The sequence below is a fragment of the Choloepus didactylus genome, chromosome 4, assembly GCF_015220235.1.
Source record: "Choloepus didactylus isolate mChoDid1 chromosome 4, mChoDid1.pri, whole genome shotgun sequence".
NCBI classification, from domain to species: Eukaryota; Metazoa; Chordata; class Mammalia; order Pilosa; family Megalonychidae; genus Choloepus; species Choloepus didactylus.
Window position 1 is genome coordinate 62,292,877 of NC_051310.1, and position 26,451 is coordinate 62,319,327.

Below are 26,451 nucleotides of genomic sequence, written 5' to 3' on the forward strand. Positions count from 1 at the left end.
CCATATTTTAACCTGTAGCTTTCCTTCTGGTGACGTACATGACTCTGAACAACCCCTTTCAACCATATTCACCTACAATTCAGCACTATTACTTAACAATCCTAATAATGAGCTACTGTCACCTCTGTCCATTTTCAAACATTTAAGTTCAACCTCATTAAAAATTCTGTTCATACTGGACAACTGCCCCATTCTCTAGCTTCATTCTATCTCTTGGTAACCTGTATTCTAAGTTTTCTGACTATGAGTTCACATTTTCTAATTAGTTCATTTTAGTGAAATCATACAATATTTGTCTTTTTGTGTCTGACTTATTTCACTCAGCATTATGTCCTCAAGGTTCATCCATGTTCGTGTGTGCTTCAGGACTTCATTCCTTCCTACTGCTGAGTAATATTCCATTGTATGTATATACCACATTTTGTTTATCCATTCATCAGTTGATGGACACTTGAATTGTTTCCATCTTTTGGCAACTGTGAATAATGCCATTATGAACATCAATGTGCCAGTATCTGTTCGTGTTCCTGTTTTCAGATATTTTGGATATATTTCGAGTTGTGGAATTGCGGGGTTATGAGGCAACTCAATATTTAGTTTTCTGAGAAACTGCCAAACCATCTTCCACAGCAGCTGCACCATTTTACATTCACACCAGCAGTGAATAAGTGTTCCTATTTCTCCACATCCTCTCCAACACTTACAGTTTCCTGTTTGTTTAATAGCGGCCATTCTAAAAGGTGTGAGATGATATCTCGTTGTGGCTTTGATTTGTGTTTCCTTAATAACTAGTGAAGAGGAGCATCTTTTCATGTGTTTTTTAGCCATTTGTATTTCTTCTTTGAAGAAATGCCTATTCATGTCTTTTGCCCACTTTATAATTGGGTTGTTGGTCTTTATTGTTGAGTTGTAGAATTTCTTCATATATTCTGGATATCAAACCCTTATCAGAAATGTGGTTTCCAGCTATTTTCTCCCATTGAGTTGGCTGCTTTTTCACGCTTTTGACAAAGTCTGTTGGCACACAGAGTATTCAGTCTTCAGGAGGTCCCATTTATCTATTTTTGCTTTTATTGCTTGTGCTTTGGATGTAAGATCTAAGAAGCTGCCTTCTTAGTTCTTTAAGAAGTTTCCCTATATTATCTTCTCGGAGTTTTACAGTACTGTCTCCTATATTTAGGTCTTTGATCCACTTTAAGTTTTTTGTATAGCGTGTGAGGTTCTCTTTGCTTTGTAAATCAATATTCAGTTCTCCCAACACCATTTATTGAAGAGACTATTCTGTCCCAGTTTAATGGATTTTAGGACCTTGTTAAACATCAGTTGTCCATTGATCTGAGGGTCTGTTTCTGAACTCTCAATTTGATTCATTTGTCAGTCTGTCTGTCTTTATGCTAGTACCATGCCAGTACCACTGGCTTTATAATAAGTTTTAAAGTCAGGAAGCGTGAGTCCTCCCACTTCATTCTTCTTTTTCATGATGTTTTTGTCTGAGGCCCCTTTTCCTTCCAAATAAATTTGACAACTAATTTTTCCAAAATTTGACAACTAACTTTTCCAATGCTGGAGAGTAGGTTGTTGGAATTTTGGTATTGCATTGAATCTGTAGATCAATTTAGGTAGAATTGACATCTTAATGACATTTAGCCTTCCAGTGCATGAACATGGAATCTCTTTCCATTTATTCAGGTCTTCTTTGATTTCTTATAGCAATATTTTGTACTTATCTGTGTACAGGTCCTTTACATCCTTGGTTAAGTTTATTTCTAGATAACCTGATTCTTTAAGTTGCTATTGTAAATGGAATTTTTTTCTTAATTAGCTCCTCGGATAGCTCATTTCTAGTGTATAGAAACACTGATTTTTGTGTGTTAATCTTGTATTGTGCCACTTTGCTAAATTTGTTTATTAGCTCAAGTAGCTTTGTTGTAGTTTTTTCGGGATTTTCCAAATATAGGATCATGTCCTCTGCAAATAATGAGAGTTTTCCTTCTTCCTTTCCAATGTGGATGCCTGTTACTTCTTTTTTGTGCCTAATTGCTCTCTACATAGAACTTCTAGCACAGTGTTGAATAACAGTCGTGATGGTGGACGTTCTTGTCTCATTCCTGATCTTGGAGGGAAGGCTTTCTAGTCTCACCATTGAGTATGATGTTAGCTGTGGGTTTTTCATAATATGCCTTTTGTCATGTTGGGCAAGTTTCCTTTGATTCCTACCTTTTGAAGTGTTTTTTTGTCAAGAAAAGATGCTGAATTTTGTCAAATGTCTTTTCTTCATCAATTGAGATGATCATGTGGTTTTCCCCTTTTGATTTGTTAATGTGTTATATTACAGTAATTGATTTTCTTGTGTTGAATCACCCCTGCATACCTGGAATAAAATATACTTGGTCATGGTGTATAATTCTTTTAACATGCTATTGGACTTGATTTGCAAGTATTTCATTGAGAATTTTCACATCTATATTCATTAGGGAGATTGGTCTGTAGTTTTCCTTTCTTGTAATATCTTTATCAGGCTTAGGTATTAGGACGATGTTGGCTTCATAGAATGACTTAGGTAGTGTTTCCTCTTCAGTTTTTTGGAAGAGTTTGACCAGAAGCTTTTGGGCTTGGCTTTGGGCTTTTCTTTGTAAGGAGGTTTTTGATGACTGATTTAATCTTTTTACTTGTAATTGGTTGTTGAGGTCTTTTATTTCTTCTCAAGTCAGTATAGGTTGTTTATGTATTTCTAAGAAATTGTCTTTCATCTAAGTTGTCTTGTTTGTTGACATACAGTTGTTCTTAGTATCCTCTTATGATCTTTTTTATTTCTTTGGGGTCTGTGATAATGGCCCCCCTCTTATTTATGATTTTTTTTTTACTTTGCATTTTCTTTCCTTTTGACTTTTTGTCAGTCTAGCTAAGGGTTTGTCGATCTTACTGATCTTCTCAAAGAACCAACTTTGGTTTTATTGATTTTCTCTGTTGTTTTTTTGTTCTCCATTTCATTTATTTACACTTTAATTTTTGTTATTTCTTTCCTTTTGCTTGCTTTGGGATTAGTTTGCTACTCTTTCTCTGGTTTCTAAAGTTGTTCAGTTAGGTCTTTGGTGTTAGCGCTTTCTTTTTAATGTAGGCATTTAGGGCTACAAATTTTCCTCTCAGCACCACCTTCACTGCATCCCACAAGTTTTGATATGTTGTACTCTTCTCAAGATGTTTACTGATTTCTCTTACAATTTCTTCTTTGACCACTGATTGTGTAAGAGTGTGGTGTTTTTTTTTGTTGTTTTTAATGCAATTTTATTGAGATATATTCACATACCATAAAATCATCCAAAGTGTACAGTTGTTCACAGTATGATTATATAGTTCTGTATTCATCACCACAATCAGTTTTCTGAATATTTTCATTACTCCAAAAAATAAAAATAAAAAAGAACACCCAAAACATCTCATACCCCACCCCCCCATTATTCATTTACTTTTGTCCCCATTTTTTCTACTCATCTGTGCATGTACCAGATAAAGGGAATGTAGGCCACAAGGTTTTCACCATCACACAGTCATCCCATATAAGCTATATAGTGAAACGATCGTCATCAAGAATCAAGGATTCTGAGTGTATGGACAGATGAGTGGAACAATGGGGGCAAAAATTAGATGAAGAATAGGCTGGGATGGAGGGGATGGAAAGATTTAGATGTTCTTTTTTATTTGTATTTTCGAGTAAAGAAAAGGTTCAAAAATTGATTCTGGTGATGAATGCACAAATGTATGATGGTGTTGTGAATAATTGATTTATACACTGCGGGTGACTGTAGGGTGTGTGAATATACCTCAATTAAACTGTATTAAAAAAAGTAAACGAACAATGTGGGGAGGAGGGGAATGGGATGTTTTGGATGTTCTTTTTACTTTAATCTTTATTTTTTTGGATAATGAAAATGTTTCAAGTTTGTGGTGATGAATGCACAACTATACTGTGAACAACTAATTGTACACTTTGTATGTTATGTGATTATATCTCAATAAAATTGCATTAAAAAAAGAATCAAGGATACTGGATTACAGTTTAACAGTTTCAAGTATTTCCTTCTAGCAATTCTAATACACTAAAAACTAAAAAGGGTTATCTATATAATGAATAAGAATAACCTCAAGAATGACCTCTCAACTCCATTTGAAATCTCTCAGCCACTGAAACTTTATTTTGTTTCATTTCTCTTCACCCTTTTGGTCAAGAAGTCTTTCTCAGTCTCACAATGCCGCATCCAGGCTCATCCCCGGGAGTTATGTCCCATGTTGCCAGGGAGATTTACACCCCCAGGAATCATGTCCCACGTAGTGGGGGAGGGCAATGAGTTTACCTGCAGTGTTGATTTAGAGAGAGAGGCCACATCTGAGTGACTGCAGAGGTTCTCTGGGGCCGACATTTAGGCACAATTGTAAGTAGGCTTAGCCTCTCCTTTGCAGTAACAAACTTCATAAGGGCAAGCCCCAGTATCGAGGGATTGGCCTACTACAATGGTGGTCCTCAATGCTTGCGAGAATATCAGGGATTCCCCAGCTGGGGAAGTTTAATATTTCCTGTTTCTCCCCAGTCCTTCAAGGGGGCTTTGCAAATACTTTTTATTCTCTGCTCAAATTGCTCTGGGATGTATCAGGGTTTCATGCTAAAGAGTATATTGTTTAACCTCCATATATTTGTGAAATTTCTGGTTTTCCGATAGTTATTGTTTTCTAGCTTCATTCCATTATGGTCATAGAACACGCTTTGTATGATTTCAGTCTTTTTAAATTTATTAAGACCTGTTTTGTGCCCCAGCATGTGGTCTATCCTGGAGAATGTTTCATGAGCACTTGAGAAGAAAGTATATCCTGCTGTTCTGTGGTGCAATGATCTATATATATCTGTTAGGGCTCATTCATGTATCATATTATTTAGGTTCTCAATTTCTTTTTTGATCCTCAGTCTAGGTGTTTATCTATTGAAGACAGTGGTGTGTTGACGTCTCCCACTATTATTGTAGAGATGTCTGTTACTCCCTTTAGTTTTGCCAGTGTTTTCTTCATGTACTTTGGAACACCTAGGTTAGGTGCGTTAATATTTATGATTATTTCTTCTTGGTGAATTGCCCCTTTTATTAATATATAGTGTCCTTTGTCTCTTATAAAATTTTTTACATTAAAGTCTGTTTTGTCTGATATTAGTATAACTACCCAACTTTTTTTGGTTATTGCTTGTATGGAATATCTTTTCACATTCTTTCACTTTCAACCTGTTTGTATCTTTGGATCTAAAATGAGTCTTTTGTAAACAGCATATAGATGGATCATATATATATATTTTATCCATTCTGCCAATCTGGGTCTTTTGATTGGGGAGTTTAATCCATTAACATTCAGTGTTAATTACTGTAAAAGCTGTCCTTGCTTTGACCATTTTATTCTTTGGCTTTTATTTGTCAGATCTAGTATTTTTCTCTTTTTATCCTTTTAATTACCCATATTGATAATCATCACTTCTATACTCTCTACTCTCCTCTGAGCCTCTCTCGTTTTTTTTTTCCCTTTTTTTTTTTTCCCCACCGGCCTGCCGAACTCCCTTTAGTATTTCTTGCAGGGCAGGTCTCTTGTTAACAAATTCTGTCAGGTTTTCTTTATCTGAGAATATTTAAAACCTCCCTCACTTTTGAAGGACAGCTGTGCTGGATAAAAATTCTTGGCTGGCAATTTTTTCTTTTAGAATATTAAATATATCATGTCACTGCCTTCTTGCTTCCATGGTGCATGATGAGAAGTCAGCATTTAGTCTTACGTGGCTTCCCTTGTATGTGGTGAATTGCTTTTCTTTTGCTGTTTTCAGGATTTTCTCCTTCTCTGAGATATTAAATAGTCTGATTAGTGTGTGTCTGGGAATGGGTGTGTTCAAATTTTTTCTATTTGGAGTATGTTGGGCTTCTTTGATTTGCATATTTATGTCTTATATAGGGGAAATTTTCCAAAATTATCTCCTCAAATATTCTTCCTGGCCCTTTTCTCTTCTTTTCTCCTTCTGGGACTCCTGTGATTCTTATATTTGTGCACTTCATGTTGTCAGTCATTTCCCTGAGATCCAGTTCTAAGTTTTCCATTTTTTTCCTGCATTTGTTCTTTTGTGCATTAGAATTCAGTTGCTCTGTTCTCTAGGTCACTGTTTTCCTTCTGCCTCTTCAGATCTGCTGTTGTGTATCTCTAGTATATTTTTTCATTTCATCTACAGTATCTTTCATTTCCATAAGATCTGCTATTTTTCTGTTTTTTCAAATTCTTCATGGTCTTTTAGGGTCTTCTTGATATCCTTTATCTCAACCATCTTGTTGAAGTTATTTAGGAGATTTGTTTGAATATCTGATTAGTTCCAAATTCTTTATCTCCTCTGACTTTTTAATTTGATCATTTGGCTTGACCGTATCTTTTTGTTTCTTTACATGCCTTGTGATTTTTTGCTGGTTTCTGGGCATCTGATTATTTAATAAGATTATTTTGAAAGTTGGTTTTCTTTTCTTGTCTAAGATGTTGTTGTTGCTTGGGTTCACGTTGAAGGCCTTTTTTGGCATTTGGTTTGTCAGTAATTCCCAGCCAAACTAGGGCCAGGGTCTCATGCGGGGAGTACAGCTCCTTTTGGAAGGTTGTTAGAGGTTGGGCAGAAAAGCAGCTTGCCAGACTGGACTTTCCCAGTCTTCCCAGCAAATGGTGCTCTTGGGCCACCTATTCCCCACAATCCTGCCTCTCCCTGACCACAGCAGCCTGCTGGGCAGGGTCCAGACCGGGTCAAGGTCCAGTTCAAGGCTGCATGCCCTGGAGGGTCACCCTCCCCAGCCAACTGTTAGCTCAGGACTGTCCTATTTCTCCCTCTTTTCCTAGGAGAGGACCTCCCCGTCTCTACCAGGTCCAGGCATCCTGGAAGCTGCTGGCCCCGGGGGTGGGAGTTGGGTGCTGTGCACTATGGTGAAGACTCCATTTGTGGGTAAATTGGAGCTCATGGGTCAGATTCCTGTGTGGAAAGACTCCAGGCTGTGGGACTGAGAGGGTCAACTTCACGAGCCACAGCTGGCCCAGTAGTGTGCTGTGTTTTGCTGGCTGGCAAGACACAGACCAGTACACAGCCACTGGCCGCGGGGGTGGGGGAAGATCTCTTGGCATCACAGTGGAGTTCCCTCTCTTGCCCCTGCCTCTCCGTGTGTGAAAGCAGCCAAATCTGTGCAGAAAGGATCAAGGCTGTAGGACCCAGAGGATCACCCTTGCCAGCCAACCGTCAGAGCAGGATTGCTCTTTGTCCCCCTCCCCTCCCCTCTCCCCCAGATCTAGGCATTTGAAATGGCCAGCCTTAGGGTAGGGGATGGGCACTGTGAACTACAATGGGGTCTCTGTATGTGGATATGATGAATCTGCTGGCTCCTGGATTCCTGCGTGGAAAGACTCTAGGGTGCAGGACTTAGAGGGTTACCATCACTTTTCAGCAGCCAAAGTAGGAGTACTTTCAGTGGCCTGGTTCTTTTAACTTGGTGAAGTGGATGCTTGCTTCATTTTTAAAATGAATTTTTAATTGTGATTATGGCTATGAATTTTTCTTTGAATACTTTTTTTTTTTTTAAATCTAAGAGTAGAGTTTCAAAAATTAGGGATTTGTTTTATGGTTACTGTTTTCAATTTCTAATTACCTTATTAACTAGAGAATTTTATTTACTGTTTCTATTTCTTGGAATTTATTGAGGTTTTCTTTGTGACCCAGTACATGATTGATTTTTCTGAATGGTTCTGTGGACACTTGAAGAAAGCTATGTATTTTCTCATTCCTTATATAGGTTTGTTTATGTCATTCCAATCTTCTTTATTATTTATGTTATTTAGATTCTCTGTACCCTTATTTTAAACTACTTTATCATAGAGAGAGATACTGAATCTGTTTTATGCACTTCTGTAGTTACCTTCTAACCTTCTATGGTTTTTACTTTATGAATATAATGCTGTTATGAAATAGGAATTAGGTCTTCATTGTGAATTTTTAAATCATTTCAATGTATCTTTCTTGTTTAATAGGCTTTTTAAATTTAATTTAATTTAATTTAATTTTTTTTTAGTTCTTTCTAAGGCTGCTGGCACAGCTGCATGCACTACAAGTCCTCCAGGCAGACTGCATGGACCCTACCCGTTTACCTCTTAATGGTTTCATGCCCTCTTGAACTCTCTGTTCAAAGTTCTTTTCAACTTACCATGCTTGTTGACTATCAGTCTTGTGCCAGTATTTAGCCTTAGATGGAATTTACCACCTGCTTTGGGCTGCATTCCCAAGCAGCCCAACTCCAGGAATTAATAAGCTTTTTAGTCAGAAAACTTCACCTTAACAGTTTTAATATCTTATATGCATTTGTATGGTATACTTTTGGTCTTTTATTTCCAGTCTTTCTAAATCACTTGGTTTTAGGTGTATCTGTTGTGTGAAATTGGGTTTTCTTTGTGATCCTGTATGAAAATCTTTTTCTTCATTAGTTGAATTTAGCTTATTTACATTATATGACACATATATTTGGTCTGATTTCTATCATTTTGTTTTCTTTTTTTCATAATGTCTTATGTTTGTTTACTTGATTTTTTATAATTCTTGTGATACTTAAAAAGGTTGATATTTTCTTAACTTTTACCTTTATAGTTATATTCTTAGCATTCTTTTTCTTTAGATAATATCTTTTGGCTTCTACTATAAAAATTTTGGATTATCAATTTTTTATTGCCTTTTCTGCTTTCCCTCTCCTCTACTCCCTGATTTTCATCAACAGTATAATCTTAGTATTTAACCTTCTGTTCTTAAAATATGCTTATACTTCCAATGCTTGATTATTTTTTCTCCTTAATATCAAATGACTCCTAGGTATTACATGCAATAATCAATGAACTTTTCTATCTCTTGCCTTTGTTTCTCCTTCTCCTGTCAATTTTATACATTACGGCATATAAATAAATCTTAAAATATTTTGTTCCATTATTCTAATCTCCACTTTTATTTCACTCTTGGTTCTACAGTTAAATATTTATTACCTACTATCTTTTAATTCTCTGTGTTTCCCTACTCATCTCTTGGATGAGCAAGGTATGACAATAGTTTTCTCAAGAAGGGCTTATGGGAACGGTTTTCCCTAAGTTCTCACGTGTTTAAAACTGATTACTCCATTTTTTTCTTATTTTAATTTATAGTAGAGTATTTAGTTGCATTTTTTTTTCTTTGCTTTGGGGCAACATTTTTCTGGAATGTCCTTTTTAATAAATATTATACCTCTTTATTTTTTCTTCTAGAACTGATGTTGTGCTGTTTTTATTGTGCATTGTTGAAGAACTTATTTTTTCCTGTGGTAGTTATTTGAAATTGGCTTCTGTGATTGCCAGAGACAGGTTTGTAGAGAGAGAAGGAGAAATGACCAGGGTAATATTCTGTGCTAGCAGTTTTTCACATTGCTCTCTTCTTATCTCCACTTCTTCCTTTATTGTTCTTGCTCTATCTCAGCTGTTTTTGGCAAACCTTATATGTACATTGGATCTAGAGCCTATATGTATACTCTTTCCTACCTTTTTTTTAACTGAAATTTTAATTGAGATAATTGCAAATTCACATGCAGTTGTAAGAAATAATACAGAGATCTTGTGTATGCTTTATCCAGTTTCCCCTAATGGTAACATTTTGCAAAACTATAGTTTTTATATAGTATATTATAATCAGAATATTTACATTTGATATACCCCACCTGTCCTGTTTAGATTTCCCCAGTATTACTTGCACTCGTTTGGTTGCATGAATGTATTTAGTTCTGTACAGTTTTAATACATGTGTAGGTTGTGTATGCAGCATCACAGTCAAAACACTGAACAATTCATCACACAAGAATACTTCCCTGTTTGCCGTTCAGTAGCCTCTTCCACCTCCCTCCCAATCTCTAAACCCTGGCAAGCAACACTAATCTGTTCTCCATTTCTAAAATTTTGTTATTTCAGAAAGGCTATATAAGTGATATTTAATCTTTAGGAAGTGCCGTTTTTCACTCAGCGTAATTCCCTGCAGTTCTATCCATGTTATACTTATCAATAGTTTATTCCTTTTTATTGCTGAATAGTATTCCGTGGTATGTATGTATGACAGTTTGTTTAATCATTCATTTGTTAAAGGACATCTGGACTGTTGCCATTTTTTTAGCTGTTATGAATTAAGTTTATGAGCATTGTATATGGGTTCTTGCATGAACATAGGTTTTCATTTCTCCAGGAGAAATGCCCAGGTATGCAATTGCTGTGTTGTATGGTGTTCTAGTTTGCTAATGCTGCCGGGATGCAGAACACCAGAGATGGATTGGCTTTTATAAAAGGGGGTTTATTTGTTTACACAGTTACAGTCTTAAGGCCATAAAGTGTCCGAGGTAACACATCAGCAATTGGATACCTTCACTGGAGCATGGCCAATGGTGTGTGGAAAAACCTGTTAGCTAGGAAGGCAGGTGGTTGGTGTCTGTTCCAAAGTCCTGGTTTCAAAGTGGCTTTCTCCCAGGACGTTCCTCTCTAGGCTGCAGTTCCTCAAAAATGTCACTCTTAATTGCTCTTGGGGTGTTTGTCGTCTCTTAGCTTCTCCGGAGCAAGTCTGCTTTCAGTGGCCGTCTAAACTGTCTCTCATCTGCTGCTACTCTCTCAGCTTCTGTGCATTCTTCAAAGTGTCCCTCTTGGCTGTAGCAAGCTCGCTGTTTCTGTCTGAGCTTATATAGTGCTTCAGTAATTTAATTCAGACCCACCCTGAATGGGTGGGGCAACACCTCCGTGGAAATTATCCAACCAAAGGTCTTGTCCACAGTTGATTGAATTGCATCTCCATGGAAACACCCAAAGGATTCCAAAATCTGATCAACACTGATATGTCTGCCCACACAAAACTGCATCAAAGATAATGGCATTTTGGGGGACATAATACATCAAACTGGCACATATGGTAATTGCATGTTTAGTTTTTAAAATAAGAAACTGTCACTGTTTTCCAAAGTGACTGTGCCGTTTTACTTTCCCACCAGCAGTGTCACTGTTTTTTACTTTAGCTGTTCTGTTAGGTGTGTAGTGATATTTCATTATTGTTTTAATTTGCTTTTTCCTGATTGCTAATGATATCAAACATCTTTTCATGTATTTATTTCCTATTATATATCCTGTCCAGTGAAATGTCTTTTCATGTCTTTTACCATTTTCTAATTTGATTGTATTTTTACTAATTATCCCGGCCCGTGGGACGTTCAACGGAGGCTCCGAGTCCTGTGAGGGAGGAATGGTATGGGACAAGAGACACGAGGAATGACAGCAAGACAGGTTTCTGATCAAGCTGCAAAATTTTATTGAAGAGGCAGGGTATATATACTCTAAGGGTGGAGGGAGTGGCTAGTAAGGACGGGTGGCGATCTAGGATTGGCTGCTGCTGTTGCTAGGGTGGAAGGCAGATGTAGGGGGATTGGCGGTTGCTGTTGCTGGGGGTCTGGGATTGGTGGTAGCTGTCGCTGGGGTGGATGGCCAATGGGCGGCTACTGTTTAGGCCCGAACTAGCTACTGCTTGGGCGGGAACTACTGTTACTTCCTAGAAGAAGGCTAATTATAGCTTAGGCTGTTTTTGCATCAGCCCTGGCGGCCATGTTGCATGTTACCGGTATCGCTGAAGGTGAATATTATATATGCTACCTTAATTGTCCCCAACAACTAATAAGTTTTGAAAATTCTTTACATATTCTAGATTCTAGTCGTTTGTTGGATATTTGGTTTACAAATAATCTTCCCCCAGTTTATAGCTTGTCTTTTCATTCTCTTCATAGAGCAAAAGTTGTTAATTTTGATGAGCTCCAATTGACAAATGTTTCCTTTTATTAATAGTGCTTTTATTATAAAGTCTGAGAACTCTTCCCCTCGTCCTAAGCCCCAAAGATTTTCTCCTTTGTTTTTTCCTAAAGGTTTGTAGTTTTATATTTTACATTTAATTCTTTGATCCCCATTTGAGTTAATTTTTTTTATAAGTCATGAAGTTGAGATCAAGGTTCATTTTCCTGCCTATGGAAATATCTATTTGCTCCAGCACCATTTGTTTGAAAAGGCTATATTTCCTCCACTGAATTGCTTTTGCACCTTTGTCAAAAACCAGTTCGGCATATTTGTATGGGTCTATTTGTGATTTCTCTATCCTATTCCATTGATCTATATAACTTCTCTCCACCAATAACATTGTCTTCTTTACTGTAGCTTATTTATTGAACACTTACTACGTGCTCTATTCTGTAGGCACTGTTGTAGAGGCTTGAGATATATCATTGAAGACAAAGATCTCTCTCCTTTTGAATCTTCCATTCTAGTAGGGGTTAAGAAAGATGATAACCAGACCAACAAAAATTATATAATAAGTTTGAAGGTTAAAGTACTACAAAGAAAAAGTAGGACAGCATAATTGGAATCTGGGAAGAGGTAAACTGTAGTAGATAGTAAGTGTAAAGTAAACTTCATTGAGGCATTTGAGAAGAGACTTGAAAGAGTTGGGGAATAAGCCAAGCAGCTATCTGAAGGAAGAGTATTCTAGGTAGAATGAACAGCCAGTGTTTGCCATGTTAGAGAACTGCAAGGAGGCCATGTAGTTGGAACAGAGTGAACTAGGGGTAATAGCTGCTTAGGTCAGAGAGGGAATGGAGGTCTGATCATCATAGGGGCCTCATATCAGTTATCTCTCGATACAATAATGAGAAAAACACTTTATGAGCTCAGCCTATATCACTAACCTATAGACTTGTGATTTAAATAAAGACTTCTTGTTTTAAGCCATTGAGTTTTGGAGTAATTTGTTATGTACTATTACTGTTCTTGAGTGAGAGTAAAAGTACACAGCCAGGTAATTTTTTTCAAATAGCATGCAGTAAATTTAACATTTTTTTAGGTATAAGTTTTAATATATGTAGATTCATGTAATGCCAACACAATTAGTATATAGAACATTTCCATCCCCCCACCCCCTCTGAATCATTCTGCTCTGTTGTTGTCAGCTGCTGCCCCCACTCAGGTTCCTGGCAACCGCTGCTCTGTTTTGCTTTTGCAAGAATCTCGTATAAATGGAATCGTGTCATATAGCCTTTTGAAACTGGCTTCTTTCGCTTAGCATAATGCCTTTGAGATTCATCCTGTTGTTGCACGTAACAATAATTAGTTCTTTTTTATTTCCTGAGTAGTAGTCCACTGTATGTTCATACCACAGTTTGTTTATCCATTCTGTTGAAGTATATTTGGGTTATTTCCACTTTGGGGCAATTATAAATAAAGCTGTTGTAAACATCACCTTAAGGGTTTTTTGTGTGAAGATGAATTTTCATTTCTCTAGGGTAAATTCTTGGTTGCTATGTCATATGGAAAGTGTATGTCTTAACTTTTATATGAAACTGCTAAACTGTTTTCCACAGGGGTGGTAGCATGTTGCAGTTCCACCAGCAATATACAAAAGTTCTGGTTTTCCCACATCCTCATCAGAACTTGTATTGTCAGGGTTTTGTTTGTTTTTTGGGATTTTTCTTGGTCATTCTCAGACATCTGTAGTGGTGTCTCTCATTGTGGTTTTCATTTGCATTTCCCTGATGGCTAATATGATGTTGAGCATTTTTTTGCGTGTTTTCATTTGCCATCTGTATATCATCTTTAGTAAACTGCTTGTTCAAGTCTTTTGCCCATTAAAATTTTTTTTTGAGTTTTGGTAAATGTTGAGTTTTGAGAATTCTCTATATATTCTAGATAAGAGTCCTTTATCTGATATGTTATTTGCAGATTTTTCTCACAGTATGTAGTTTTGCTTTCTTTAACAGTGTCTTGCAGAGCAAACATTTTTAATATTAATGAAGTCTAGTTTATTACCTTTTTTCCTTTATGGTCGGCACTTTCAGTGCCATAGTTTTTTATGTTTTACATTTTTATATATGATCTATTTTTAGTTGATTTTTTATAAGGTGTGAGATTAAGTTGTGTTAGATTTTTTGACTATGGATGTCCCAGTTGTTCCAGTAGCACTTGTTGAAAAAACTATCCTTTCTCCATTGAATTGCCTCTTCACCTTTGTAAAAAATAAATTGACCATTACATATGGGTATATTTCGGTGCCTTCTATTCTATTCTATTCATCTATTTTGTCTGTCATTTTGCTAGTACTATAATATCTTGATTATTGTAGCCTTTTCTTAAAATCAGGAGTGCAAATCTTCCAATTTTGTTCTTCCTTTTTAAAATTGTTTTGGCTACTCGAGTTCCTTTGCCTTTACATTTTAGCCTACTTGTGTATATCTGTCTGCATCTACAAAAATCTTGCTAGGATTTTGATTGGAATTAATAAACCTACAGACCATTTTGCAGTAAACTGACATCTTAACATGGTAGACCTTTCATTTCTTTCATCAGCATTTTGTAATTTTAGCATACAGAGCCTGAAAATATTTTGTTAGATCTATATGTAAATAGTTGATTTTTTGGGAGCTATTATAAATGATTTTTTTGTGTTTTTTTTTTTTTTTGTATGGTGACCTTTTACCCTGCTACCTCGATAACTCATTAATTCTAGGGCACAGCCACATTATTTTTAAGAAATTATAAATCCAGAGTGTCTTTACTTGTTAATTTTTGCTTTTTTAGGTGAAATGGCAAATTTTAATTCTTGCAGAATGAGGTAAATTTTCCTTTCCTCACTTTCCTTTAGCAGTATTCATACTTAAATAGTTTTGCAACTAGTTAAATATTGAATGGTATGGTTTTGTAGGCATCAGTCAAAAGAAAACTAAGTTCAAAATCCTTTTTGTAATTAAATAATAGAAATACTGGCTAGTTTTGTGGAATACTATTCATAATGATGTGATCATGAATTTTTTTGTAAGAGTACAATCAGGATAGTTAATTATGTTACTGTTTCTCAGCCGGCATATTTTTAAGCTTTGAATAATTGCTCTATTTTTTCTCTCTTTTTCTCCTCAGGTATTGGGAGAGTTGCAGCTACATCTTTAGGAAATTTAACTAACCATGGTTCTGAAGATTTACCACTTCCTCCTGGCTGGTCTGTGGATTGGACAATGAGAGGAAGAAAATATTATATAGATCATAACACAAATACAACCCATTGGAGCCATCCTCTTGAGCGAGAGGGCCTTCCTCCAGGATGGGAACGAGTTGAGTCATCAGAATTTGGAACTTATTATGTAGATCACGTAAATAAAAAGGCTCAGTACAGGCATCCCTGTGCTCCTAGGTAGAGTATTCTTTATTTTTGACTTTTTGATTTGAGATTGTCCAATGTTAGATTTGGGACGTACGTATTTCATCAAAAAGAAAGGCTTCTTGAAGCTTAAGATTTGAAAATCTCATTTTTCAAAGTTTATGACAGTTTTTCTGGACTTACACTTAGTAATGAATGACTTTAATAATTTTAAAAAGTACTTTTTCTCCTTAAACAAACTCAAAAATATGATAGGTCTTCTTATGATAAGATTCTTCTTTAATGTGCCAGAATGTTTTTGTTGTGGATACCCAGAAACTGAAAAAATGAAATAAAACATCTTTATGTTCTGTTTCTTACTTTTGCCACAGAAGAAAGTGGAAATTGTGAGTCAACAGAATGTACCACATCCATAATAAATGTAGCCAGTGATCATTTTGGGCTATTTTGATTGATGCTGGGCTACTCAGTAGATTTAGTTTCTGGCCAGACTTCTCATGTCTACTTCTGTAGCCAAATGCCCTATGTAGCTATTGAGCACTTGAAATGTAATTGATTTGTCCAAATTAATTGAGATGTGCTTTAAATGTTAAATACACAATTGATTTCAAAGTACAACCAAAGCTGTATAACTTGGTAACAATGTTGTAAATGTTTCAAATTAACAATATTTGAGCTTTAAGAACTAAAATCATAAGATTAAAATTGGGTGAAATGTCATCAGCATGTTGATAGATGTTGCTTAGTATCATCTGGCATAATACTGATCTTTAGTTCTAGCAGACATTTGTATTTTTTTAAAACCATTAAAATTATACAAATACTTTTTAATTTGTTACCTAGAAAATCTAAACTTTATCACTGTGGCATTGCTTTAATCAATTTACATATGTAGATTTACTGTTTCAACTTTGAAAAGCAGTTTTTTTCGAGACATTTCACTTAATGTCATTCAGCCAATGTTTATTGAACGACTGAGGTTATCATCCCTTCAAAAGAACCAAACTTGTAAAGGTTTGCTTTCACCAGATAGCAGAGGTCTCTGTGGTCCAGCCCACCAGTTTTGAGAGTATATTGAATTTACTTTTCATTGTTAACAGAATTTTTATAGTTTACAAAGCATTTTCGCAGTTAATTTGCATCTCTCAGTAACTCTGTACAAGTTAAACAGGAGAGAATGAACACCTTCCCTAAGCTAGATAGTATTAATCGCTACTTGAGTGTCTAGATTATGCCAATCCTTATACAGGCATACCTTGTTTTACTGTACAGTGCTTTATTGTGCTTCACAGATAGCGTGTTTTTTACAAATTGAAGGTTTGTGGCAACCCTCTGTACAGCAAGTCTATTGACACCATTTTTCCAATTTTTCTAACAGCATGTGCCCACTTTTGTCACATTTTAATTAAGGTATATACATTATTTTTATAAACATAATGCTATTACATACTTAATAGACTACAGTATAATGTAAATATAACTTTTATATGCTCTTGGAAACCAGAAATTCATGTGACTGACTTGATTGCAATATTTGCTTCATTGTGATGGTCTGGAACCAAACCTGCAATATTTCTGAGGTATGCCTGTGCAGAACTCCTGACTTATATTAGCTTATTTAATCCTGAAAACAACCGTCTGTATTATTATATTTCAGTTTTACAAATTAGGAGGTGATGGCTTAGAGAAGTAAAGCAATTTGCCAACAAACAGCCAATAAGTTGCCAAACTGATAGAAAAACCCAGCCTGACTCAAAGCCTCAATTCTTTCCCACTTCCCAATTGCACTATCAAGGAATATTTCAACTTCAAACCTACCTATGAATGAAGAGATGAAGATAAAATTCAGTGCACTTTGCACATTGATCTTTACATTGTTAGCCACAATCTAATCTAACCTGGTTAGATTATTTTAATTCCAGTTTAGTATTGTATTGAACTTTTCAAATTTATACATAAATCTTTATTTTTAGAGACAGAAACCGCTTCTGGTTTTGTCTGTAAGTCTGGAATGAACCATTTTGGCCTCCCAGAATTCAGTCTTTAATCTGCAGGTGGTTCAGTGCTTTCCTTAGCACTTCCCCATATAATACCTTCTATCTTTGCTATTTTCTTCCTCTACCCAACATAGACAAACTATTAGAACCCATTAAAAGCATGATCTTGTTTTTATTTTAAGCTTCATGATGATTTAAAACAAGTTCTAATTTACTCAAATGCCTGTATGCTCTCTCAGGGTAGTCAAAGCAGAAAGTTAATGCCACAGTTGATGTAGCTATTTCAAGCACAATACCCTACTGCGCTGCCTGTCTCCAACCCCTTTTCAGTCTACAGGAGAAAGGAAACATCCATTCTCCTTTTAAGAGAGAAACTATCAACATTTCCATTATGAATTTACAGCTAATTACTAATTAACTGAACTTTATAATTCTAGTTTTAAGCCTCTGTGGTAAAGTTTACAACTTAGCTTTAATTTTTTAATAGTCTTCTTTAAATCGTCCTTGAAAAGAATAAATTCCAGCCAGAAGAAATCTCTTAATAATATGTAAAGGTTTAGCTTAGGTTTATATCCATCACTAGGGACATGCCAATTTTCAAGAGAAGATGGGTATTATTTCCCTACGTATGGTAAAGAAAACCAGAACCTTTATCATAAGAAGTTATCTTTTAGGTGGTGGAAGGGAGTCAGTTGGGACAGGAGGCACATTGAAAGAAGCTTAAATATTATTGTTATTTATAATTACTTGTTTAGATTTAGGGTCTTTATCCTAGTGAATGTTAATTCTTCCTTCTTAGTGTACCTCGGTATGATCAACCTCCTCCTGTTACATACCAGCCACAGCAAACTGAAAGAAATCAGTCCCTTCTGGTACCTGCAAATCCATATCATACTGCAGAAATTCCTGATTGGCTTCAGGTTTATGCCCGAGCTCCTGTGAAGTAAGTGAATTTACAGCAGAAAATTTTGTTGAGGGGTGAGTGGAGGGCTAAATGGATTCTCTGGGCTGCTTAATTCAAGCAGTGCTTTTTTTTTCCCCCTTCTTAATAATGTTGAATTTATAAGTAATATTTTATTTGAAGAAATATCACAGCTTAGAAAGTTTGAAAATCATTGGTTAGAAATTCTAGTTCTGCAAATATTTATTGACTCTGATTCCTTTGTGTGAGCCCTGTGCTGTATTAGGGTTGCAATGAGCTTACATTCTCGTAAGGGGAAATAAACTTGTAAATAAGTGTACAATACCTGTGATAAAAGCTGTAGTATAGGTAAGTCCTAAGTATGTGGGTGAAGCAATGCAAGACACAAAGATGTTTGAGGAAATACATCATTCCCTCTGTTCTTCTCAATCTATAAATTCACAACTATTGATCAGTGCCTGATGAAGAGAGACAAGATCTGCAGTCTAAAAGCATCTGTTCTTTTTCTAAGTCAAATTTAAGCCTTGGCAGTGTAATTAAATTTTAATTACAGATATTCTGCAAGGTATAAATAATGCTTGTCAAAAGTTTGGCTTAATTTATCTGAAATTAGATACGCATTTATCGATAGACTTTACCATAGTCTAGGTGTCTGGTTGAACACACGAAAGCCTGTTTATCTCATAATATCTATGTAATATATGAACAGGGTAAGGTATGGTAGCAGATGGAGTTTTCTTCCCATTTTCTTTCCTTCTTTTGTCTTTGATACCACCTGACCTACTACTGTCTGTAGCCTATTAATACATATTCTGTATATGTATGTTGATCTAAATCATATGTGATATGTGTTTATCATAGTCTGGAAGAATATGTTCAACTATTAACCTTGGTTATTTCTAGAAGAGGTTGATAATATTGAGGAAGGTTATTCTTTGCACTTTATATTCTTTCTACTCTGTAGTCATTGTTAAAAAGAAGTAACATAATAAACCTTCCTTTTGGAGGAAAAGATAATACTTAGATGGAACTCCTGATTTCTTATAAAAAGAAGCAGACTCTCAAAGGTTGTGGTTCCTTCCAGCTCTGTTTCTATGAGCTAACTAGAAAGTTTATGGAAACTAGTAACTTGTATCTTATTCAAATAGATTAGAACTGTCCCACAATGGGCCAGATTGAAAAAAGGGAGCAAAGTACTTCTTTACTATTTAAAAACTTAAACAAAAGGTCTAGAAATATGTCGCTTTCTTGTTGGTCCTAATTCTATGCCTCTGGAGAGGATGGAAATGCTTAATACTGTTCTGTCAACAAAGGGTGAGCTTTCAGCTGCAGATTAGATAATGGAGTGTCATTTACTTATCTCATCAAAAAGTGATGTTTTAGCCAGAAAATTAACTTGTTTCTGCTTTTTGCTTCCCAAACAGTTGAGAAGCTTCTAACTTCCTGAAATTATTCAGTTTCATCTGTGGCAGTAATTGACCAACACAATTTTTGCATACTTCCAGCCAGCACTTGACTTACTAACCGATTTTTTCAAAAATTTATTTATTTTTGTAAAGTTATGTTTCTAAGCCTGCTTACAAAAGTCTGTAACACATTGTATAATTGTAATCAAGCTGAACTATTAGACCATCAGGAACATATTTACTTTACATTCTTTCTCACCCCATCCTCACCCCAGTTCCCAGCAGATTGTGGTAAGGGCTTTTTTATTCCTGTCATCTGATAATCCTGCATTGTTCCCATTGACCCAGCTCTGGGTGTGGTGGAGAAGAAAGAGAGGGGATACTGAGGGGGAAGGGCTGACAGGTGAGACTAGGCTATGTTACCATACCTGGAACTGGAGATAGCAGCACTTTTGCTCCTTATGGCAGCATCTACTGGGGTGTGGACAGGTGTATGACATTTGCCATCTTATTCTCCTTTCCTTTGCTTTGCCAGAAAGTACACAGATGACAGATTAGTTCAACATTCTTACATCTTTAATTAGTAGACATTGCTGCATGCCCTTTAGCTATGGAATTCAGATTCTGGTAGATTAAGGTTTTTGTTAGAAATTATGAATTTGTTTCAAATAAGTTAAAAAAAAATCCCACCCGATGGCTACTAACATTTTTATTTCGTTCAAACTGTCACCTGGAAAAAGGAAAAATGAGAAATGAGAAGACTGTATTTTCAGAGCCAGGAAACTTAAAAGAGGCTGGAACTTTAGTATGGTTCTAGGAAATACCTTACAGTTGATTCTTCATGGATGCTCATTGAGTATGATCTCTCCGGTGTAGGTTGGCAAGTGATTGGAGTTGCTGACTGAAGAGAACACAAAGGTTTCTACAAAGTATCTATTAGTAAATATACAGTGCCCATTAATTAAATGAATGAAATTGTGATTCCAAGGAATTATGTTTATCTTGTGGTTTTGCATATTTTACTCCTGGTGTTCTTGGTCCACATGTCAAAGTTGGACAGAAATGTATGTCAAAGTGGCAGAGCACCGTACATGGCTCATACGTTATTTATTTTCTATTTCCCTTTTCTTAAAACCTGTTTTTGCATTAGACAGATTATCCTTTAGGAATAATCTGGTAAATGAATTATCAAACAGCAAAAGACTGTTGGGTAGAGAATATTATAAATAATTATTAAAAACAAATCTAGAATTGGTAGCCAAAACTTCCTGTTATGTCTGCTCGGCAATATGATTTGAGAATCAATATTGCCCTAGTTCAAGTTCTTTGTCTAGTCTTAGTGGATATTAACATTCAAAACCACTACTTTAAAGCACCTTGGTCTACAGTTCTGTGCCTTTCTGAACTTTTAACCACTAAACACTTGTGTAAGAGATATATAACCTTTCTCATCTGTAAAATGAGAAAATTGGATTAGAGTGCTGTCTTAAGATCTTTTCCAATTCATAGTTGATTGCGTACTTCCATCTCAGCATGTGATCCACTTGCTATTGAAGAAGGACTAAAGGCCTTCCAAAATACGTGCAAATATAATCTTGCATGAATCCTTCCCCACATTATGGCATCTTCTATGATCTCCTTATTCTCTCATTTTGAAAGAATTTATTCTTTCCTGTTTTTCTGGGTTTTTTTTGGTTTTGTTTTAATACTTTGTGCCCTGTCTCAGGAATACTCAGCCCATGTTTAATGATTCCTCTTCATTCCTCCCTATTCTGTTTAGTTCCTTGCTTGCTGTAGTGAACAGCATTCCAACTCAAAAAGCTCTACCAACATTAACAACACTAGCAAAAGACTGCCCATTTTTGTGCATTATCGCTTGCAAGCCAGTGTCGTCTAAAGTACTGTTAAGTTCCTGACAGTTAACTATTCTGTGAATACCACAGAATGTGATCTTCAGAAATTATAGAACCAGTGTGTTTTGAAATCTGTTCATGTTTGTCTGGTGTAAATATTACAGTAACTGGTATTTCAGATTAGAAGAAACAGGTATGTATTCTTTAAATTCAAATGAAGTAATATTAGAAGTTTTCTCCTTTACCTAAAAATAGTGTACTCTATTTAAATATCAGTTAATAACTTATTTTTAATTAAGGTTTATAATTCGTTAAGTTTTAGTAAAGTTGATGTTTTTAAAAATAGACGACTTTATTGCTATAAATACATTTGTGTATCTATTGTGAACACATGTATGACTGTGTTTTAAAACAGATATGACCACATTCTGAAGTGGGAACTCTTCCAGCTGGCTGACCTGGATACATACCAGGGAATGCTAAAGTTGCTCTTCATGAAAGAACTGGAACAGATTGTTAAAATGTATGAAGCTTACCGACAGGCTCTTCTTACAGAGCTGGAAAACCGCAAGCAGAGACAGCAGTGGTATGCCCAGCAACATGGAAAGAATTTTTAAGTTAATTTTTTTAATAGAAATTTGTTTCATAATGGCTTTAAAATATTTTCACAGATTTAAAAAGGAAACTGCAAACAATTACTCTAGTTAATAAAGGCAGCTTACTTTTTTGGAAATTATAAAGTTCTAATTTGACATGTATTTTGTCATTAGAAAATTCTTTTATTGAATGAAAAATGTGAGTTTATCATTCTAAGAACCAACATTGCAAACACTTCCAAATGTGTATTAGGAAACTGCTTTGAATATCTTTGATGCAGATAAATGCAGCAAGAAATGTCATTTTAACCATATGTTAAATATGAAATGATCACTTGGTAATCGCTTAAGTAGCAGTACCTTTTAAAAAAAAAAAAGAGAAAGATAATCTGTGCATTATCTAAAGATGTTTGCTGCTTTAGCGTGGAATATTGTCTGGAATGGAATGGTTCAAATAATACTATGGTATAGTTCAAAACAAAGTGGGATTTGGGACCTATATTGTCATGAATTTTTATATTATACAATGTATGGGTCCCCTGACCCTCCAAATGTAAAAGAAGCATCAAGAAGGTGTTTTTTTTGGTATAAAAGAGCGCAGGGCTTTCTTCAGGACTGAATTTAGGCATAAGGCCTCATGATTTTATGGGAAGGCATGTGCGGTGCTCAAAGTTTATAACATCACTTCCCTGGTTTCATCCAGGGCTCTTACTGCATTGAGCATGGCACTGATGAGACAGTGGAGAGCTCTGACAGTGTAGGCACACAGCCATTCTGACAGCCTGGGTTAAGCTACTAAAAATGACAATCAGGGACTGAATAAGAAATCTTGTTTGTTAAATTGATTTTGCATTACTTTTCTATATTTCTATCTTCTAGAAATCCATCACAAAACTTTAGAACTGTATTATTTCCCTTCCAGTTTTTTTTCTCCTTTCGATTTAATAGTTGTCCAGATGTTATTCATAATTAGAGCAATACATTTCATTGCAGACAAATTTTTTGGCACTTCCAGCCCATAGATCTCTAGAATTCTGTGAATTTCAACATTAGTCAAAATAGCTCTTCAGTTATTTACATGTATTGTAAATATGTAAATATATATTTTAGTTTATGTAATCCTCTTCAGAAATACAAAGCACTCCCAGTTAGATTTAGATATCAGTGAGTTTGAATTGTTGATAAAATGTTGAAATGTTAAATGTTTTGATTTTTACATAACAAGTTTATTAAATATATTTTTGTGAAAGCTAAATGTTTGGTGTTTGAGTCTGTGTTTTATATAGTACTATAAATATTTTACTTTTCTGTTCAGAAGGCCCATAGGCAAAGGAAGCAATATAATCAAAGGGGTATTAAAAATGAAGAAAATATGGCTAGAGGAATTTTATCACTGGGAAAAGATATGTTGCTGGGCTTGTGATCAGATTTTTAAGATATGAGCTTTTATATCTCATATATTCTTAATCATTTTTTCCTACATATATTGCCATTTAATTCAATTTAAGGTTTAGCTATTTCTAAGAAAGAAATTATTATGTTTGGCACTTCTAGATAAGAAGCCTTATTTCTTTTTTCATTACCATACTTTTTTCCTCTAAGAGGGTCTGATCGGTGAAATTCAACCAGAGATTTTAGTCATTAGAGATACAATATAGAATTACTAGTTTTAAAAAACTGGAAGGTACCTAATGCGGGGTTATTAGCATATACTTTTTAAAATTAAAACTTAACATTTGTAATGGTGTCTATAGTAAGGGAAATGCATTTAGAATTTAAAAAGAGAGATAAACCATCATTGTATAGCGACGCCTCCCAAACAGTTCCAAAATGAGCAAGGATTTGTTTTTAATCTTAGGAACCAAAGTAAACTTTAATAATAGTTCACATGTTAAAAGAATAAACCTATAAAGCATACATTTTTAGCATACAAATGAAAAAATATACAATGCAGTGAAACTGAAATACGTATCCAGAATGATTTTTTTTGTGCATTTTTGATCAAGAGGTTTATATTCTATATTAAATCATAGTATAAAAGAAGCAATATAGTTTTTAACAAAGCAAATGAAAAGCTTCTATTTAAAAATATCTAAGAGTTCATGGTATGTGTAAGATGATATAGAATTAATCAAGCCTGTTGGGTCATGATGCTATCTATGCTTTAACAGATGGCTATGTGAAGTAATTTAAAAATTATTCTGTAGAAATTAAATATCCAAACATGGAGTAATATCACTACATGGTTTAATTATAACCCCGTAGTAGTATTTAGTAAATTCAAGCAGAACATATAAACTGTCATCATAAATAAATACTTTAAATTATAACAGCATATTTAAAGACAAAATCTGGAAACTGTACATGTTAACAAAATGATATAACCATGCATACGTACACCTGCTTATTAAACACTAAAGTAAAAGCTAACTAAACCATTATGCAGTTTTCAGAAGTTGTTTGGTATTTTACTCTGTTCTGATGGAAGCACATTGAATGTTTGTGTGGAGACAAAAAACTGAATATTTAACTGACAACTGGTCATGCACCTATATTTTTTAAAATTTAGATTACATTTTCTTCTTTTCTGATTCTTCAGTAGAGTCTGACTTTGGTGTAGGAAAAGCATGATGATATAGATGTCTGTGGGTTGCTGCTGCACTGTAAAGCTTGTATAAAGCCTAGAAATACAAGAATCTAGATTATAAAACATTAAACACACAGATGTACAAGTTTTCCTCTTTTAGTTTATGGTACTGTATAAAATTTAACATACTAAATTTGTAATCTTTATTTCATTAGTCTAAATTAATAAGTAGTTTCTTAGAACTCAAAAGTATTTTTAACTCTCCAGTGTGTGTATGTTGTTGCTTCTGTGGATTGCTCTTCATGGTAAATGTTTTATTGTGACTGTGTTTTCTTAGAACAGAGCTTCCCAAGCAGTATGCCCCAGGGGTGTGTTGAGAATTTATATTGTGAATATTACTACTTTTGGAGGAATTAGAGGAGCTCATAATTTCTGACTGCCAACAACTACTTTATTACATACAGCTAGTCCACTTGCTTTCAGGGTTTCCAATTAGGTTCTCTAGTATAGGACCACTTTTATTCTCCATTATTTCCTGATGCAGTCATGCAGCTAAGCAAGTATATTGCCACTCCCCCTCACTTTGCATGCTCTCTTGCCTCATTTCTGTTAGTTCATATCTTACAAAACCTTATTCATAAACATTACCTTAGAGAGCCTTTCCTTATTAAAACTACTGTTGTGATTGTTCTTTGCATTCCTTTAACTGTCTAATTCATGGAAATTTTTACTTCATGTTGCTTATGGAAGTGTCCATAAATATTTTTATGTGCTTTTTGTCAAACCCCTTCAACTAGTGTCTTAGATTCATCCCCTCCTCTGACTTCTACACATAACAAATACTCAGTTAAGACTGACTTGTTTGATTTCATTCTAGAGTATGTAAAAGTCTTTAAATGTTTTTAAATGCTTGATAAAAGCGTAATGTCCCTGCTATAATTAAATTTTGAACTATTCCCAGTAAGTCTTATTAATGTTTTATTATTTGTGAGCCTCTGTGACTAATTTCTTTTGTTTTTTTAGGTTAAAGCATTAAGTCTGAAAGACACCATCTTTAGTTCTGTGAATACAAATTGGTGCAACATGGTATTTTCCTAGTTCTGTTATATTTCAATTCAGACACTCAGTTTAATTCCTTTTCTCTTAAAAATATAGACTTTTTTCTTAAAGTTTGATTTATAGAGTTGAAATTTGCTTTTACTTTGTAAACTAAGAATATCTGAAATTTATGTAAAATAACTACTGTATCATTAGTATTTGATTAGAGGACACGATCCAGTTACATGTGACAATAGAAACTGAGGGAAAAAATATGTGCTGTTTCTATATTTGTTCAAGATTAGCGTTGCTTCCTGAAGATAATGACCTAAATGACTCCACAGAGATGGTTTTTTTTAGTGTAACAAATGAATCCTTTGTTGAAGCTCAGTGTCTTTCCTCAGATAGTTTTATACAAAAGCTGTAGGAGAAATGAACACTTAATTCATAGGTCAGATCTGAGGTATGCCAAGAAAGTTGCAATGCATACTGTTGTGGGACCTGCTTAAAGTGGTATAGGTACTGGCACTCAAATACCAAAGTTAAAGACAACTTCTAAAGGTTGTAGCTCCATTAAAAAACCCTTCAGCAGTTTTCTCAAGGTTTATAATTGTACTTGCTTCACTCCACAGTAGAGCAGAAAGCACCATGCCAGATCTAAATTTAGAATTTGAAATTTTCTACACATGGATAATGCAAAACAGATCAAACATTCATGAAAGCATGATAGCAATTCTAGTGTTTCACATGCAGATCAAATCATACATGATTTATGTAATAAATATTATTTTAA

General features: G+C 35.0%; 2 protein-coding genes across 6 annotated transcripts in view; one reads left to right on the forward strand and one right to left on the reverse strand.

The window, feature by feature from the left end:
• SAV1 (salvador family WW domain containing protein 1) overlaps window positions 1–22,481 on the forward strand; it is a 46,071-nt gene extending 23,590 nt beyond the window's left edge. For both annotated transcript variants that reach the window (XM_037832756.1, XM_037832757.1), the window contains exons 3-5: window positions 15,022–15,292; window positions 18,056–18,199; window positions 21,853–22,481. In XM_037832756.1, the coding sequence (XP_037688684.1) occupies window positions 15,022–15,292; window positions 18,056–18,199; window positions 21,853–22,054 (617 nt within the window). In that variant the 3' untranslated portion in view covers window positions 22,055–22,481. The remainder of the gene's footprint in view (window positions 1–15,021; window positions 15,293–18,055; window positions 18,200–21,852) is intronic.
• Window positions 22,482–23,903: 1,422 nt separating this feature from the next.
• ATL1 (atlastin GTPase 1) overlaps window positions 23,904–26,451 on the reverse strand; it is a 146,143-nt gene continuing 143,595 nt past the window's right edge. For 2 of the 4 annotated variants that reach the window (XM_037832753.1, XM_037832755.1), the window contains one exon: window positions 24,590–24,714. In XM_037832753.1, coding sequence (XP_037688681.1) covers window positions 24,604–24,714 — 111 coding nt within the window. In that variant the 3' untranslated portion in view covers window positions 24,590–24,603. Of the gene's footprint in view, window positions 24,715–26,451 lie in introns of all 4 variants that reach the window. The other 2 variants (XM_037832751.1, XM_037832752.1) reach the window with 2 other exon arrangements.